This window comes from Coffea arabica, chromosome 7c, assembly GCF_036785885.1.
Source record: "Coffea arabica cultivar ET-39 chromosome 7c, Coffea Arabica ET-39 HiFi, whole genome shotgun sequence".
Classification (NCBI taxonomy): domain Eukaryota; kingdom Viridiplantae; phylum Streptophyta; class Magnoliopsida; order Gentianales; family Rubiaceae; genus Coffea; species Coffea arabica.
Window position 1 is genome coordinate 3,218,621 of NC_092322.1, and position 17,121 is coordinate 3,235,741.

Sequence of the window (17,121 nt, forward strand, 5' to 3'; positions counted from 1 at the left end):
AAATCAAAATCAAACTAATAAATTGACAAATTTACCCTTTTATTACTTCTTGTTTTCTCCAAACACAAAAAATGAAGAAATTGAAATAAAAAAAATAGATAAATAAGAATTAAAAAATACAATTAAAGACCTGTAATGATATTTGTAGTAAAAAAGGATTGATATCTTTTGTTTCTTATTTATTTGTTTTTCATTTCCTTCCATCTGTTTTGTTTGTTATTTATTTATTTGTTTTATTTTCCTTCAATCTCTTTTGTATTTGAAGAAAATTGAACTAAAATATAGGTTTTCAAAATCATATCTTCTCTTCCCAAGAACAGCAGATTTTAAAGTAAATTTGTTGCATTTCACGAGGTTAATAACCTCAATGAAAAATCTAGAGCATGTAGCACAGCCTAAAAGAAAATGCGTGTGATATCAAAAATTGTGGGCAAAAAATATAAAATTAGATATAAAAAGTGCTTAAATATAATGAGAGCAATGATTTGAATACGTACATTGATTGAAGGAGCAACAAATTGTGTGCATTATCCAGTGTTTATTGTGGACAGTCGGAAAAAAAATCTAGCATAGCGTTTCTTGTCGTCTAACTTTCCGACCCTGCACGAAAAGCATACACCTTTTCCACGTTGAAAAGGAATGTGGCGTGGAATCTTCAGTAATTATCCGTCCCTTTTTTTTTTCCTTCCCACTGATTGTTTTTGTTTTTTTCCCCACCCCCAATTAGATGGAGACTGGCCGACGGAACTGTTTTCTGTTTCCTGCACCATGAACAGCGCGATATTCGAAAGGGGCAACTATAGTTCCTGATTTCGTCATTATAACCATGTGTCCAATCTTCGGTTCCCGCGATTACTCCTCGCATATAACAAAGCCTGGGAAACGATCCGCATATTCCAGCACCTCCCTATGAAAACTGGGTTGCTTCTACTGTGGAAAGTAGAGTGAACTCTCCACCGTGGGCAGAAGAAGTGTTAATGAGACAACGCAGCGTGGACATCTTTCACATGTCAAGTGGGGCCCAATTGAAATAAGGCAACCGGCTGTAGAGTTGGCTTAACAAACCTGGCCTTGATGATGGATGGAACCTGGAAATCCTGAGTGAATTAATAATGACTTTTTTGCGTCAAAACCTGAGTTTTGTTATTACTAACAAGTAACAAGGTGCTTAACATACTAGTCGGGTATTCAGAATTACGATCCCGAGCTTAACATGCCATGTTGGCACCAACTGGGTTATGGTTATGAAATTAGTTTCTTGTTAATTATTATAATAAGAAATATTTATAATTGAAAAGGATTCAATTCTTGCATACTGAATAATAAATATTTTTAGGGAAAATCATTCAAAATATCTTTCATATTTCGTTAAATAAATTTTTTCATCTTCCACTTTTAAAATATTAACTTTATATTCTTTACAAATTCAATTTCACAAATTTTGGTCCTAACCTAAGTTTCAACCACTTTTTAGTCTAAAATCACCGCATGACTCATATGCAATAGTTTTTATATATAAAAATGTCAGATTTTACTTTTTTTAGTGGCAAAAATAAATTTGAATGGACAAAAATGAATATGGTTTCAAGTTAGATTTGGCTTGTTTAAGTGCAAAAATGAATATGAATTTGATCATTTGTTTAATTACAAATGGGATCTAACTTTTTTTCCTATAAAAAAATGAACTTTCTTTTTATCCTCAAAAAAACTACTTTTACTTTAACTACCTATAACTATCCATGACTATTTTTACTTTTAACTATTTAAATATATGTTTTCAACATAACTACCTATAAATATTATAACTACTTACATAAAATTATTTTATGAAAAATATTTAAAAGATTAAAATTTGTTTTGATAATAAAAATTTTGTTTAAAATATATGATCAGAAATATTATATATTTTTTGATTGCACACACATTGAATGTGCATGAGCACTAGTTATAATAGAATACCTAAGAAAGTTTATGCGATAATAAATCATTGGGTGCTTAAAAATTATCAAATCAATATGAACTTGATATACTTTAAACTATTTAGATAAATAGATAGAAGACACACACTTCGTGATAATGTAGAACAAATGGGACCTAACATTAAATTAAAGTGAGATAATGAATTTTGTACATGCTAAACAAAAATGTCTTCTGAGTTCCCAAAGGATAAAGACGCCGCTTTAAAATAATTTGGGGACGATGCATTGGGTCAAGAGGATCTTTTTCATTTACTCTATCATGTACTGCAATGTATAAATATTTGTTATTATTTTGAAATGAAATATAAATCAATGCATATTACGAATCAAAATACTAGAATATGTTAATTTGAACGTGGGATTGTAATTGATATTTATCTATATATCATTGCTTTGCATGTTTCAATGGATTTGCTATCATTAGATAATCCATATCACAACAAAATCTTTAAATTTAGCACTTTCTTTTAAGAGTGAACTTTGATTTTTACTATAATTTGGTTATCCTTATCATTAGATAATGGTAATATATTAACAAATCTCAAAATTTGACACTATTTTACTAGTCAAATTTGTGATTTAATAGTCTGTTACGTCCAATACAACTAGTTGCGAAATTAGGATTTAAATCGATAACCATCTAGTTATTTCAATAGCGGAAAGGTTCAATTTTTGAAACATTTGCATTATGTGATTTATGTTTATGATTATTTTATCTACAATCTCAATTCTAATTTCTTGGAGTACTATTTAATTGTGTTTTTGATTACTCATCTACAAATTCGATATCGATTTGAAAATCATCATGTTACGTATAAGATTGCTTATCTAATTGCTAAATTTAAATTAAAATCTACCAGGTCAATAATGTCATGATTCTAGTTTCTTGAAATACTATTATGTTTCTAATAATTCTTCTATAATTTTGATTTCAGTTAAAAAGCCACTATCTATGCAATATATAAAGTTAGAGGGATCGCAATTAATGTAAACTTTTTTATGTCATTTTTTAAACTTTCAATTTTATTCTTAAAAAAAAACTAATTTTGGCTTTGACTACTTAATCACATTTTGCCAAAGGCTTGTTTGGATAGCCATTTTCCACCGAAAAATAGCCTTGTTTTCCGTGAACACATTTCCCTATCACCTTTTTACCTCACATACATCAAATCACTACAGTATTTTTTCAACGAAAAATTCATGAAAAATACAATCCAAACACACACTAAACTATGCATAACTACCCTAAATATTGTAATTAATAAATTACAATAATCTTATAATCCAAAATTTTTTAAATAAATTTTTAATAAATGTATTTACACAAAAATAAATTTTATATAAAATTAAATTCTTTTAATTATTTATGTATATAATTACTCATCTATGCCAACTAACAATTAAATTTAAATTGTCATAATTTTTTTTTGTCAAGTAAGCATTTATAAATTAAAATTGGAGTACACGTAGTTTCATTTTTACGTATTCCAAGGATTATTGCATCTGATCAATTTTTCCTGCTCTTCCTGCTCTTTGCAACTTATTTCCTGTCAATTAGGCATGGGGAGCTACTCCCGAATTAATGACAATTTTTAGGTGCATACAATGCCTGTACAAATGCCCATAAATTATCGTTTAGAAAAAAAAATACAAATGCCCATAAGTTGTTGATGGGCATACATGTTATTTCTCCTAAAAGTACGATAAATCTTGTATGAAACTTCTACCCGGTCCCGGTCACTACTTTTAATAACTTTGCTTTGCCCAGGCCCACAGTGATGTATTGTCCTAATTTCCTTTGCTCTTCCCACCATGCATAGGCGAGTCAGCTTTCCACCATAGACGGAACCATGAAAACTGAAACTGCCTCGTGTAAATAATCAAGCCTTTATTTTTATGTTACGCTGCTACGCACCCCGTGGCGACGATGATGGTGAGGTGGACTTGCAATTGAATCTATCCGATGGTTGGTAAGTTTAACTTGTGGTTCGCGTCTCAAGTTCGGCTCTAAATTATTGGAGAATTTCTTCATATATAAATATATACTTCCTCACTTTTTTTACAACTGACGTTTAAGAAATTTACTCTAGTGTACTTTTATCTGCCGTTTTATTATCCCCATACAATATTAATTATTTTTTTACAATTTTATCCTTTTATCTCTCTTTTTCCAATACAAGATTCTTAATTACTATTCATAGTAATTATTGTTTCTCTTCTTATAACAACTCTAGTAATTATCTGCCCCTCCGTATTCTTTCTTCTTTTCTCGCAGTATATTGAACCCCCTTTGTTCAACATGTGCTTGTGTGAATTCAATATTTAAATCTATTTCAAGAAGAGGCTGTTTATGTGTTTGAAGCCATGTCTAAAAGAATACAAATAATGTATTTTTCTTGAGACTAGTTTATATAGTGAAGTCCTTATAGCCTCTCAAAATATTTGGTGGGAGTTAAAAATGTTTAAAATTTTAGATTAAAAATTTAGGTGAAAATTTTTGGTGGGAAAGTTTTTCATTTTAGAAACATTTAATTTGATGGGAGTTAATTTGCATTGCTTTTTGCCTAGTAAAACAGCACCATTTAGTATTTTAGTGAGAGAAAATATGGGTGAATTGGACAATTAATGAGGGTACAAAAGGAAAGTAGTATACAGATTTAAGTAATGAAAAATTTTTCTTAATTGATGTGCAAAACCTTAAACGTCAGTTATAGAAAAAGGGAAGGAGTATATGATTGGAAGCAGGCCAAATCGCGAGGCGTACAAGACAAATTGCAGATACCACTACTGTTTCTTGAGATGTAACCGAAGAGCGAAGCAATTCATCGACCACCTTTTTGGTTGGGTCGGGGTAGATTAAAGTACACCTAACAAATCACTTAAACAAGGAAAAAGGAAGACGTTCGCTGTAATTTCTCCAGGGCTTGAAGTCATAAAAACGCTACTATTGTCGTCAAATCTTTAAAAACCGACTGTAGTATCCTATTATTGTATATACGTACACATTCCAGAAATATGTATATAAGTAACAAATTGATTGAATTAGAACTTCAGTTGGTCTTTGACTTTCTGTTAAACTCTTCCTCGGGTCGTGTTTAAGGATATATATATATATATATATATATATATATATATTTTTTGGGTGGGTCGTGTTTAGGGATTAAGTTGTGAGTGCTACTTGCTACCTACCACTGAGCAGCTGAAGAACAGTATAATCTACAAGAAGATTCCCTACTGAACAGTTTCCTCCTTTAAAAAAAAAAAAAAAACCGCTCTCTCTAATTTTTTTTTTTTTGGGAGAACAAATTTTGTGCTTGTATGATTGGGGGGTCAAAGAGTCGTGGACACGTGATTTAGGTGGTGATAGGCTTTTCATGACATTGGCAGCCTGTGAACGAGTTAGCGTCACTTTGTAATTGACATCTTTCGTCCTCTTCCTCTTTGTGTTTTGTTCACCTTTATTTTATTTTGTCGGGTTGCAATGTCAGTATACAGATGCATCTTATCGGTACTGCAATAAGTGCATGCCATGAAAATGCTGCGTGCATGAATGATTAATGTTGTGCTAATTTTTTTTCCCTTCAAGTAACTTCTTTCAACTATTATCTGCTTAATCTAATTAGCCCTGGGAGGCACAGACCCTTTGACCCTTTTTTTTTTTTTTTTTTTGGGATAAGTGAAGATATTTTAAATATAAAATCTCTCCTGCGTTCGCTCCCATAAACATTGATATATGGCAGTTGGTATTTTCTCGCATGCATCGTCCTAATTAGGGCTGCAAACGAATCGAGCGGCTCGAGTCAAGCTTGAGTCGAGCTCGAGCTAGCTCGAGTCAAATTCGAGCTCGAACTCGAGTTCAGAATATTAAGTCCGGCTCGCGAGCTTGAGTATACATATATATATACATATATATATTTTTTTATTTTTATTTAATAATAAAATTACATATATTATATATAATTTTTTAATTTTTTATTTTCATAGTAAAATTACGTATATTATATATAAATTTTTTTATTTTTTATTTTCATAGTAAATTTACGTATATATCCTTAATATTTTATTATTTATTAAGAAAAAAAATATTATTTTATTAATTTTTTAAAAAATAAAATAATTATTTTTTATTTTTTTCGAGCTTGACTTGATTCGAGTCAAACTCGAGTTTGAAAATTGCCGGCTCGTCGAGTTCGAGCTCGAGCTCGAGCTTGATAAAATTTAGTCGAGACTCGACTCGATTAGCTCAAAACTCGACTCGGTTCGGTTCGTTTGCAGCCCTAGTCCTAATATAACAGGTTAACAAACTCTGTACAATTTTCGGGGCAGGGGAAGCTCCCAAAGTAAACTAATTATGCGTGAGAAATGACATAGGAGTAAAAAACGTAACGGATTTTCTGTCCCAAATCTTGTGTCATTCTATGTCTTATTTTTTATTATCTTGATATTTCTCCTACATAAATACCATATTTTAGTTCTTGTTTATTTCCTTAAGATCCGATAACTATTAACTGAGTAATATACAAAATTTAACAAACTAAAAAATTCAAAATGCATAAAAAATGAGATTTAACAAACTAAAAAATTCAAAATGCATAAAAAATGAGATTTTTTACGAATTTTCTGCTGTATTTTTTAATTTTCTATTATATATTACTTTTTTGAAACTGTTGCATTTATTTTTTATTCAATTAATAGTTATTGGATTTTAAGGAAACAAAAAAAAGAACTAAAACATGATGTTTATGTAGGAAAAATAACAATATAATAAAAAATATGACAGAAAATTGCATAGAGCGTGGGACAGAAGATCCGTTGCGAGTAAAAAACCTAGAGAGCACGTGGAGATTAAAAAGCTACGACAAGATTATTATTGATTACCAAGGGGGAAAAAAAAAAAAAAGAAACATGTAGCAGATTCGGCCTCACGTGACGGTACATAAGCGCTTAGTTCTATGATTCTGAGGATTGCGGTGACTGAGTAGTGTACGCGTTGCTGACTTCAATATGAGGGTAGATGTAAATAGCAAAAAAAACAAAAGGCGGAGCGACATTTTCCATTCTTCATGGAAAATCGAGAATCAATCCCACGTGAATATGATTGCGACGGAAGCTTATAAGGGAGAAAGCTTTCTAACTTTCGACTTCTATCTAAATTCTAAACTGCGTTGATGATTTGTACAGCATTCATTCAACGACCGACTCATTATTATTTCATCGTTTTTTCTTTCTCTCTCTCTTTCGTTTTGGTGATATGATGATCGATTGAAATCCACAGCTCGAAAGGAAGCATGCATGTTTTGCTTTGGCCGGACAACAGCCTATCCTTGACTAGCAAAATGTCAATCTCAGAATCCGCCATGGGATCTTTCCAGGAAGCTCCTCAAAAGAATTTATTGTCCCCATAAGGATAAGGTGACTGTCATCCGGCAATCGCTTCAACAATTCCACCACAAATCAATCAAAGCACAACCCACTCCTATCCATCAAAACAACCCCTTCTCTCACTTATTTCCCTCAAAAAATAAGAAGAAGAAAAGAGAGACTTGTAATTTTTTTTTCTTCGTTTGAGCTACGTACAAAACCTTTAACTCAAGGCATTTGTTGAGTGGTGACTTCTGACTCGCGTATTTCAAGCTCTCCGTCTACGCAACCAGACCAGAGAGAGGGAACGAATTTTACACCTGACCTGGATTCTATTTTGGGTCATGAAGTGAAGCATACGCATTTTCCCTGCTTCCAAACCAATTGACGTTTGCGTTTGGTTTGTAATTTCAGTACTGGAACAGAAATCAGACTAAACATTTAAGATATTACTAATTCCATAATTCCTAAAGAGTTCTTTTTTTTTTTTCATATTGCTAAAACGTATTGCAAAGTAAAGCGAGGGCAATCAAATTTGTGTTGAAAAATCATAACATTTGATATTCATTCCAAGTAACCAAATTTGATAGCAACTCTAAAATTTTCATTTCATCCAACGGGTCTTAAGAAATTAACGGTAGTGCCTCAAATGCGTTTCACTGATGTTCAATCACGGGGGAAAGCCTGTCGATGAAAATATCTTTGGCGCGCCCCAGATGCTGTAGAGGAAAGCCATACAGCATTTTATGAAGGAAAACACTTCGAGAACAAACAACTTTTTCCTCCTGCATTACTCTTTATGGGCAAGACATCTGGGAAGGAGCTGGGAGATTTTTCAACTGGGGTTCGTCAGAGTATCTATAACTGGACCAATTCACCTACAGAATGTCAATAAGATCAAAAGAAGCTGGCCCAATTAGCCCAATAAATGTATATTAATTGGTTCAAGCCCAGTGACCATTTCGATTTCTGGGGGGTTGACTTCCGAATTAAAGGAGAATTTAAATGCCAGGTGAGAAGAGCCAGACGACTGTTATTTCTCCCTGCCTGCTTACGATGGAAAGAAAGGACTGGAATGTTCTGCACTTTGGTGCCGTTTGGTAAAAGGTTTCCAAATGAAGAATTTGAAAAAAATTTGTAATTATTATTTGGATTACTATTATCAAAATTGGGATTTTGGAATCATATTTAAAAATTTTAAATTCTTCAATTCCCTAGTAACTTGGAAGGTTTTGGACAAAATCCAAATCTAATTTCTATCTAATTTATTGAAAACTAGAGATGACAATGGGAGCACCCGCCCCGCTACCCGTTAAAAAAAGTTAATATATAATTATATACATATATGTAATTAAATATATATAATAATTATAATATTTAATTAAATATAATTATATAATATACATTATAAATATATATTTAATATATAATTTATTAGTATAATTAATATTTATATATATTATATATAATTATATTATAATATTAATATAATTATATTTAATTATATATAATATTTAATTTAATTAATTTAAAACTTGTAATAATGATATATATATATATGTATTATATAATGTATATTAGCATATATAATATAATTGATATTATCAATTATACTAATAAGTATACATGTTTACTAATAGAAGTTGTTATTTAATTATACTAAACTTACTAATACTTTTAATTAGAAAAAATTTCTTATATCGCATTTCAAAAGAATCAACGAACCAAACATCAATTATAATAATAATATATATTTGTGGTATTGAACCAAACAGATCTATTGAAATAACTAACTCTATTTCAAATCTAAAATGAACAATCCCAAATCCCAATCAGATTCCAAAAGTGCTAACCAAACGGTACCTCTCTTTTTTTTCTCCCTGCTTACATTGGAAAGAAGGACTGGAATGTTCTAAAGTATTAGTTACGCCTCTGAAATTTGTTTTCTGTTTAAGGAAGCGGGTCGACGCCCGCCGTCTCCGTCGCGTTTTATCTTTCAGCAGGGGACGGTCGAAGCCGAGCCATTAATATCGCCTTTCCGACTTTCCTCATCTCCACCCCAATTTAGGTAACTTTTCTTAATTTTCTGTGGATCTTTCTACTTTTGTATATGCAGTCCTTTTGAAATCATTTTGTTTTTGCTTCGTTATCTGTTCTGTCTCATGCTTTGGTGAATAAGGGCTCGAGTTTTAAGGGTTGGTTAAGGATTTAGGGTTTGTTATGACATCTTGTTATTCATCGAATTGAGGCGTTCTCAATTACAAATCCTTACTCGATTTTAGAAATTGGCGTGTATATCATTTGCAGGTTATGGGCTTTAGGTTAATGAGGAGTTGGGTAGAATTACAGGATGTGGTCCCTGACTTTGATCCTCAATTGTGTACCAGTTACATTGCTTCTCAATTAGTAAATTTTTTTTTTTGCCTCTTTGGTGTTTTTGGCAGTTTAGGATGCTTTTTGCTTTTGGCAATTTTATTCGTTGGCTTTAATCAAGGTTGTTCATTTCGTCTTCAGTTCAATCCGACTATTAGTTGCCGTTTGAATTGGTGGTTTATGGTTTTTGATGGCAAGTGATATTGGGAAATCTGCTACTGCTACTATGCCTGCTGGGACGGAGAACCTTTCTTCTTCAGGAACTGGTGATGGGGATGCAAGTGATTTTGAATGCAACATTTGCTTTGATATAGCTCAGGATCCCATCGTCACCCTTTGCGGTCACTTGTACTGTTGGCCTTGTCTCTTTAGATGGTTGCGCCACCACTCGCACTCACATGAGTGCCCTGTTTGTAAGGCCCTGATACAGGAGGAGAAGTTAGTTCCTCTGTACGGGCGAGGAAGGACTGCGACCGATCCTAGGTCAAAACCTGTCCCTGGTGTAGAAATTCCTGATCGACCTGCAGGACAGAGACCCCAGACAGCTCCTCCTCCTCATCCTCATCCCGATTCAGCTAACTTTCTGAATTTTGGTTTGGGACTTGCTGGAGGATTTCTACCGGTGATGACTGCAGGGTTTGGTAGCTTTGCCATGTTGGCTGGTTTTGGTGGGATTTTGCCGTCGATGTTCAGCTTTCAGATTCACGGATTTCCAACCGCACCTGTATATGGCACGGGTTCAGGATATCCACATACTTATCCTGGCGGTTATTATCATGGTGCTAATGTTCCCAGAGCTCCAATGACTCCTCAAGGTTCACAGGCTGAAGATAACAAGCTACTGATCCTTCTCCTTATAATTCTCAGTCTGGTTGTTCTTTCCTTGATATGGTGATGAGTGATAAATACGCATTATAGTTTTCAGTCTTACCATTTTGTAAATGTTGCGAGGCTTTGCCAGCCCTGCATGCTGACTGTTAAATTTGAATCTTGATAACATCTCTGCCCCTTTTTTGCATTCTTGGTGAGGTTCATATTTGGCACATAACGCTCTTCTCTAAACGAAGTTCAACCTTCTGAGTTCATGTTTACTACCTACTCAATGGAAAATGGAGGGAGGAGCTGTGGAGCGGTAATAGTTAAATCACAGCGAAACGACGCAGCTGCCAGTGCCAGGAGATGATTTGCCTTGCTCGAGTTGAGTTGGAGATCACCCGTCTGTACACTGCTCTTTTCCTCTTTGGCACATAGATGTGGTACCACGTTTTTCTGATGCTGTGATGCAATCGGTACTTTGTTGGAATGGGGAAGCATTCGCAGCGATGCAGTACGCATTTTTGCGTCGTGTGAACTGTGAATATTAAAGACGAAGTGCAAAGTCAGGACATTGCGAAATGGAGAAGGAAATTCTGTTGAAAGTCAGGAGGACTTTTCTACAATTATATGTAATGACAAAGTTCTGATGGTAACTGTTTCATCTGCCTCAAAAAGAAAAAATTGTAGAACTTTCGTAAAAGGTGCTCGTAAAAAAAAAAGGAAAGTAAAATCTGTGCTTTGCTTTATCGAAAATATGATTTAATTTGAGTACTTAAAAGGAAACTCTCAAAGAAAATAAAATCGAAGGCGTTAACCCATTAAATTCCCTCCATGGGGAGTTGATTGGGGTGCATCACCAAAAATTAATAGTTTAGAGGGCACTTGCGAACCAAAATAGAAGTTCAAGGATGTATTTTGCATCTAATTTACTTTGTAGATTAGTGCAGATGCAAGAACGTATAACAGAGCACTAGCATCACCAGTTGTATTTCATTACAGAGTTATTCGGATCTTGTGTGGCGCCATTGTCTCCTGTCTGACTTGCCAATTGCATACACACAGCCCAGCCCCTGAAATGCTTTGCCCCCCTGGCGAACCATTTGGTTGCGCGGCTGAAATAATTTCAGTGACTTTGCCTCTGCATCCTGAGAAATTTTCATGCGGCATGGGTTATATCATATATGCAAGAAAGGGTGTACGTGCTGCAAAAATAAGACAATCAGAAAAACTGAATGGCGCAATAATTACTTGCTTACTGTAATCCTAGGATGACGATGGGTTGCGTTTGGATTGCAATTTTCTATAGAAAATTGCAAAATATTTCTCTTATTTATATTTTCTGATCATCCTTTTATTTTTCATACATCACATCATTACAGTATTTTTTTTTTCAAAAATTTCAAAAAATTACAATCCAGACGGAAAGAGTTTGCGCAGCTTAGCTGAAAGCAAGAAATAAGTGATAGCAGAGACATAATTACGAGAAGATGAGAACAAATGCTAATATTGCAATTGACGATATTCTAAAGCTGTGGTAGACTTCCAGTCATTTTTCCTTCAAAAAAAAAAAAAAAAAAAACAGAAAAGAAAGACTTCCAGTCATTTTAAAAATAAGAGTTCAGAAAAAAAAATCTGCGAATTGAACCGATCTTTTACAATTATTAGCCAAATCTTTTCTAAATTTTGCAGTGTAATGCTTAATTCGCCTACCAGAGTGGGTCCTATGGTGCATCCATGTTAATCATTTTAACGCAGGCGTAACTAAAACATAGACATGGATAAGGGTTATATATATTAGTTTTAATGGCACATCCAATTTTAAAAATACATTACTTATATATGAATTAAACTTTTTCGTATTTGGAAAAAAATTTGATCTTTTAACTATTTTTTGTATGAGATTGTAGTTTGTTTGATAGTTATAGTACTATTGTAGTTATATTGGCAACATATAATGAAGTAGCTAAGTTTAAAGTTAATTTTGAAGGAATTGAATTAGTCATAGTGATGCTGTTATTTCCATTGGATGTCATTGTGAGGGAAAGGAGAAGTGGATAGAAGAAAAAAGGGGAAATGAGGGATGCTTTCTATTCTATATTCTATAAAGAGACACAAAATTTTAGCACTCACTCAAAGGTGCTCAAAGTTTATATATAGAAAGAAATATGTATATATGTACATACCGTTATTAACCAAATGTAGAAGTATCTACAGTTACAAGAGGATTTTCTAACCATTTGTTGATCAATACGTTATTCCTTTTCCTCTTTCTTGATGGAGAGGTGGAATCAGGTTGATGGTGGTATTTGCTTTTCTTCGTATTAGCGAGAAGTTTGCTTGAAAACCAGTTTGGGAGAAGTATTCCGGGCAGGTACGACAAAACGATTAAGTCATACTGAATAGTGGTAGTAAACAATGCCCTGGTCTTGCGCATATATATATATATATAGGACGTAAACGGCAGACCTTCAATCATTCCCGGGGCCGACTTTGAGGCGGTGGTCTTGATCTCACCATTGCCCACCACCGCCCACCGGTGGTGTCGGTGGCCGCGGTACACGTACATTAGAGCTGCTACTACTTACATTAACTTGGCCAAAGGAAAACCCCAAAGTACCAAGGACGACTCGAGTAATTAATCATTGCTAGGAGGTTTGCCTGCAGCGCTGTTCATTAGTTGGAGATTTGCAGCCTCTGCTTCTCAAAAAAATTTCTCAAATTTTTTTGACGGTGTGAAAACAAAAGCCCACATTGCTGTTGCATGGAAAGGCACATTTTTACAGAGCAGAAAAACGTACAATTAAATCATGTACAGGAGGCTGGAGACCAAAAAGGAAAAGAAGAAAAGAGAAGGAAATAGAAACATAGATGAATGAGGACCGATGAGTTAGAATATGACATGTGGAGGACATGCATGCATTAGAAGGTATGTTGATTCAGGAGGGCACTAATAATGAAGCACGAGGCGGCCAAGGGATGACAACGCCATAACATCGTCGCATTTGAGCATGCATGTTAGCTGCACATGCATTTGGTACGTAGTATACCATACTACGTTAACTCAGATTCTATAATTAGTAGTACACTATCGATTGAGTTTATGGTACTCGTACTTTTCTTTCCTTTCTTTCAACATTTTCTCGCGATTCAACTCTGCAACTGTGCCAACCATATCCGACTGTATACTTATTGATGCAGTTCTAGAGGGCTCTTCGTTCCAAACGAACTCTAGTGAAGAAGAAATTACCCGCAATGTCTGCTCCAGTGGGTGCTGTAACAGCATCTAATCTTCTGTTATTTACGAATCTGCATTTGTTGCCAAGAGTAATTTGATAGCAGTTGTATTGTACTACTTCTGTCCTATTGAAAGTGTCATACTTTCCTTTTTTGACCTTTTCAAAATACTTGTCATGTTTAATATTTCTAACTACTTTATACTCTGAAATTTTTCCTACGTCCATCGTTAATGATGCATAAAGACAACTGTGATGAGATTGCTTTCTACTTTTTTTACTTTGACCAATACATGATTAAGGAAGTGGAATAAGAGAAAAAATTTCTTGATGAAGTGTATTATACATAAAAAAACATATATCTCCAAACATGACTAAATATATGGGACGGAGGAGTAGTACATAGTACTGTAAAATAATATCAACACAAAGAGTTTGGATATTGGTGTTTCATTTGTTTCCAAAATCAAAAGACTGCAAACCAAAAATGAACGTCTATCTCATCCCAAAAGATAAAAGAGAAAAAAAAAATTGTGAAATAGCTGAGGTACGACCAGGATTTCGCACATGAACTGACTAATTCTTGGTTAAATGTTTGGCAATCGTCATTAAGTGAAAACACCTCTAACAAAATTAAGAAGAGTAGAGGCGTGAATGAGTGATCACGCCATGTATTCAGTTGATATTTGTCCGATCATTTACTATTTACAAATGGTTAATTAGGAGATTATTATTCTCACTGATATTCATTAATGAAATGACAAAGGCCACATTTATGATAGTGTGATTCAAGAAATGTTCGCGTTGATTCCAATTATATCGAGCTAGCTGTGTACTTATCCCATTATTACGTCCCTAACTGATCTGCATCCTAACAGCTAATACTCTTTTATTATTCCCTTTTAAAAAAAAAAAAAAATTCTTGTCTTTTTGTGAGAAAAAAAAAAGTTCATCAATTTTTTTTTTAAATGTTGGGGTAGAGCATCGCCCCTCGTCTTTTTGAGAAAATTATTTTTTGGGCTTAAAAATTTAGAAAATTTTGAAATTGCTTCCTATTTGCCTCCTTAAAATCTTTGAAGTTTTCTTTTCTGAGTACATTGCCCCCAAAATCTAATAATTTCTCTTTTCTAGTGCATTGGCCCCTTCCCTCGACCTCAAAATGTTAAAAATTTCACAAGAGTGTTAAAAACATCCATATTAATCCAAGTATAAACTTTGTTGATGTTTCTAAACACAAATTGGTAGTGATTTTTATTGCTAAATTTGAGTATAATTCGAACTTAAAAACATATTTTACATAGGAAGAAGATGTCCGTTTTGCATAGATTTCTATTTAATTTAATTCATTATTACTGCATTTTACACGCTGTCACAGATTGACCCTTCTAATCTCTTATTCTTAGGGTCTTGGCTTCGGCCCTAAGTCTAAGACCGAGTGAGTGTTTCGGGCAAGGGCAGCGTATAAGGCTTTGCACCCGGTCAAGCATCTTTCTTTGGCGAAGATTTTTTTTTTTTTTTTATTATTTCGAGCATATTAATGGTAAAGCGAAGCCATCACAAGAAGGTTGAAAAGGCAAACATGTCGCGATTGGGACGGCCTTTTTCACCAGTTTCTGGTTCAGCAGTCTATTCAGTCAAATTTCCGATCGATGGAGCTTTCATTATCTTCATCTACGCTCGGCCCACATGGCTCCTGAGAGCAAGCAGTCGGGTGGGTATGTGGCAATTTTCCAGTCGTGATTGCAGTCTGCAATTAAGTCTTCAGCGTAAATTATTGGCCAAAACAACAGAAAGGAGAAAGAGATAGACACACACACCCCGAAATCCGAATTCTTTTCCCTGCTGAATTCAGGGTTCGAATCCTATACATGTAATTAGGGATGAGAAAGGTGCGAAGAGGAGTGAAAAGGCAAAAAATAAAAAATAAAAAGAAAAAAAGAGGTCCTTGCTGGCTCGTTGTTGTAGTTGTCCTATATTCTGTATTATGTAACCGTATACTTGCAACTAGAGGTGGCAAATCAACCCACTTAACTAGATTTACCTATATCTGTCCATGAATAGATGGGTATGAGTATTTTAAATTTTTGTATATGGGTATAAATGGGTTACCCAATAATACCCATTTAATAAATGGGTATTATTGGGTAACCCATCAAACCCAATTAACCCATTTAAAATTCTCTTCCCCCCAAATCTCTTCTTTTCCCCTACCTTTTTTTTTTCTTCAAATTTTTCATGTTGTGATGATGTTAACATTATTATTATTATTATTATTATTATTATTATTATTTGTTGGTTTTATCTTATTATTTTATTTTTTCTTAGTTTGTTAACTTACTCATTTTTTAGCATTACCAATTTATGATAAATTTTAGCCTATTTTCTTATCTTTATAAAATGAAATTTTAAATTTATATATGAAAAAATGTTAGGGGTTCAAAATTTTTGGATTAAGTTTTATATTAATTTTTATAGTACTTAATTCAAATTTTTATATTCGTATTATTCAATTATTAAATAATAGGTAATTTTGTGACATAGAGTATAAATGAAAAAAATTGGTAATTAAGTTTATTGAATATTATAAGTAAATATTTAAAACTAATGATGGGTACAAAGAGTGGTATAAATTGATAACTTAGTTTGCAAAAATGAATTTAAATGAGTTTGCAAAAAGTTAAAATAAATGAGTTATAAATGGGTAATTGGGTTACCCAATTCATTTTTTGACTTATCCATTTATACCCATCTAATTAAATGGGTATAAATGAGTTGACTCACTTATACCCATTACCCATTTTACCCAACCCAAACCCGCCCAAGTCACCCATTTTGACACCTCTACTTGCAACGCAGCAGACACTTCAAGTCAAAAGCAAAATGTAACGTACTGTTCAATAATCCAATTTAACATTTAAAAAAATTGAACATTTGAATTAATTAAGTGGCATTTAAATTTCTAAACAAAACTTATTTTCAAAATTAAGTGATAAATTATTCACTTATCACTTGAACGTGATATGCACTCAAATGTATTAAATTTAATATTTAACAATTCGATAACTTAATAGATTTGAACCTCAGATTTTAGACTTCAATTTTATCAAATATACCCTGAATCGCTATACACAAGTTTGAGCAATTAATAAGTAAGTAAATTTGGCTGAAAAGTTCTCACATCATTTATCATCAGCGCTTCGTTTTAAAACTGATGATTGAGTTCTAGTCTTGTGAAATGTGATCGTAGACGCAGAGGGTTTTAGAAGATCCAGTAATGATGGTGGTAGGCATATGCCTCCGTGAATTGCTATGAATTGATGATGGCCTGGAGACACGGGCTCGAAAGTAGGCTCCGGAAT

The 17,121-nt window shown here is 33.5% G+C and overlaps 1 protein-coding gene across 2 annotated transcripts; it reads left to right on the top strand.

Annotated features, from left to right (window-relative positions):
- Positions 1 to 9,145: 9,145 nt before the first annotated feature.
- LOC113698027 (uncharacterized) lies at positions 9,146 to 10,731 on the top strand. Of its 2 annotated transcripts, none has more exons than XM_027217694.2 (2): positions 9,146 to 9,408; positions 9,785 to 10,731. In XM_027217694.2, exon 2 carries the CDS (start codon positions 9,904 to 9,906, stop codon positions 10,606 to 10,608), a length of 705 nt encoding a protein of 234 aa, XP_027073495.1. In that variant the 5' UTR covers positions 9,146 to 9,408; positions 9,785 to 9,903; the 3' UTR covers positions 10,609 to 10,731. The 2 variants fall into 2 exon arrangements, with proteins under 2 accessions (XP_027073495.1, XP_027073493.1); XM_027217692.2 differs by having other exon boundaries at positions 9,150 to 9,408; positions 9,855 to 10,731.
- Positions 10,732 to 17,121: the final 6,390 nt, after the last annotated feature.

Bases quoted from the DNA above. Each gene is read 5' to 3' on its own strand.
- LOC113698027 (XM_027217694.2), top strand. From the start codon at position 9,904: ATGGCAAGTGATATTGGGAAATCTGCTACTGCTACTATGCCTGCTGGG.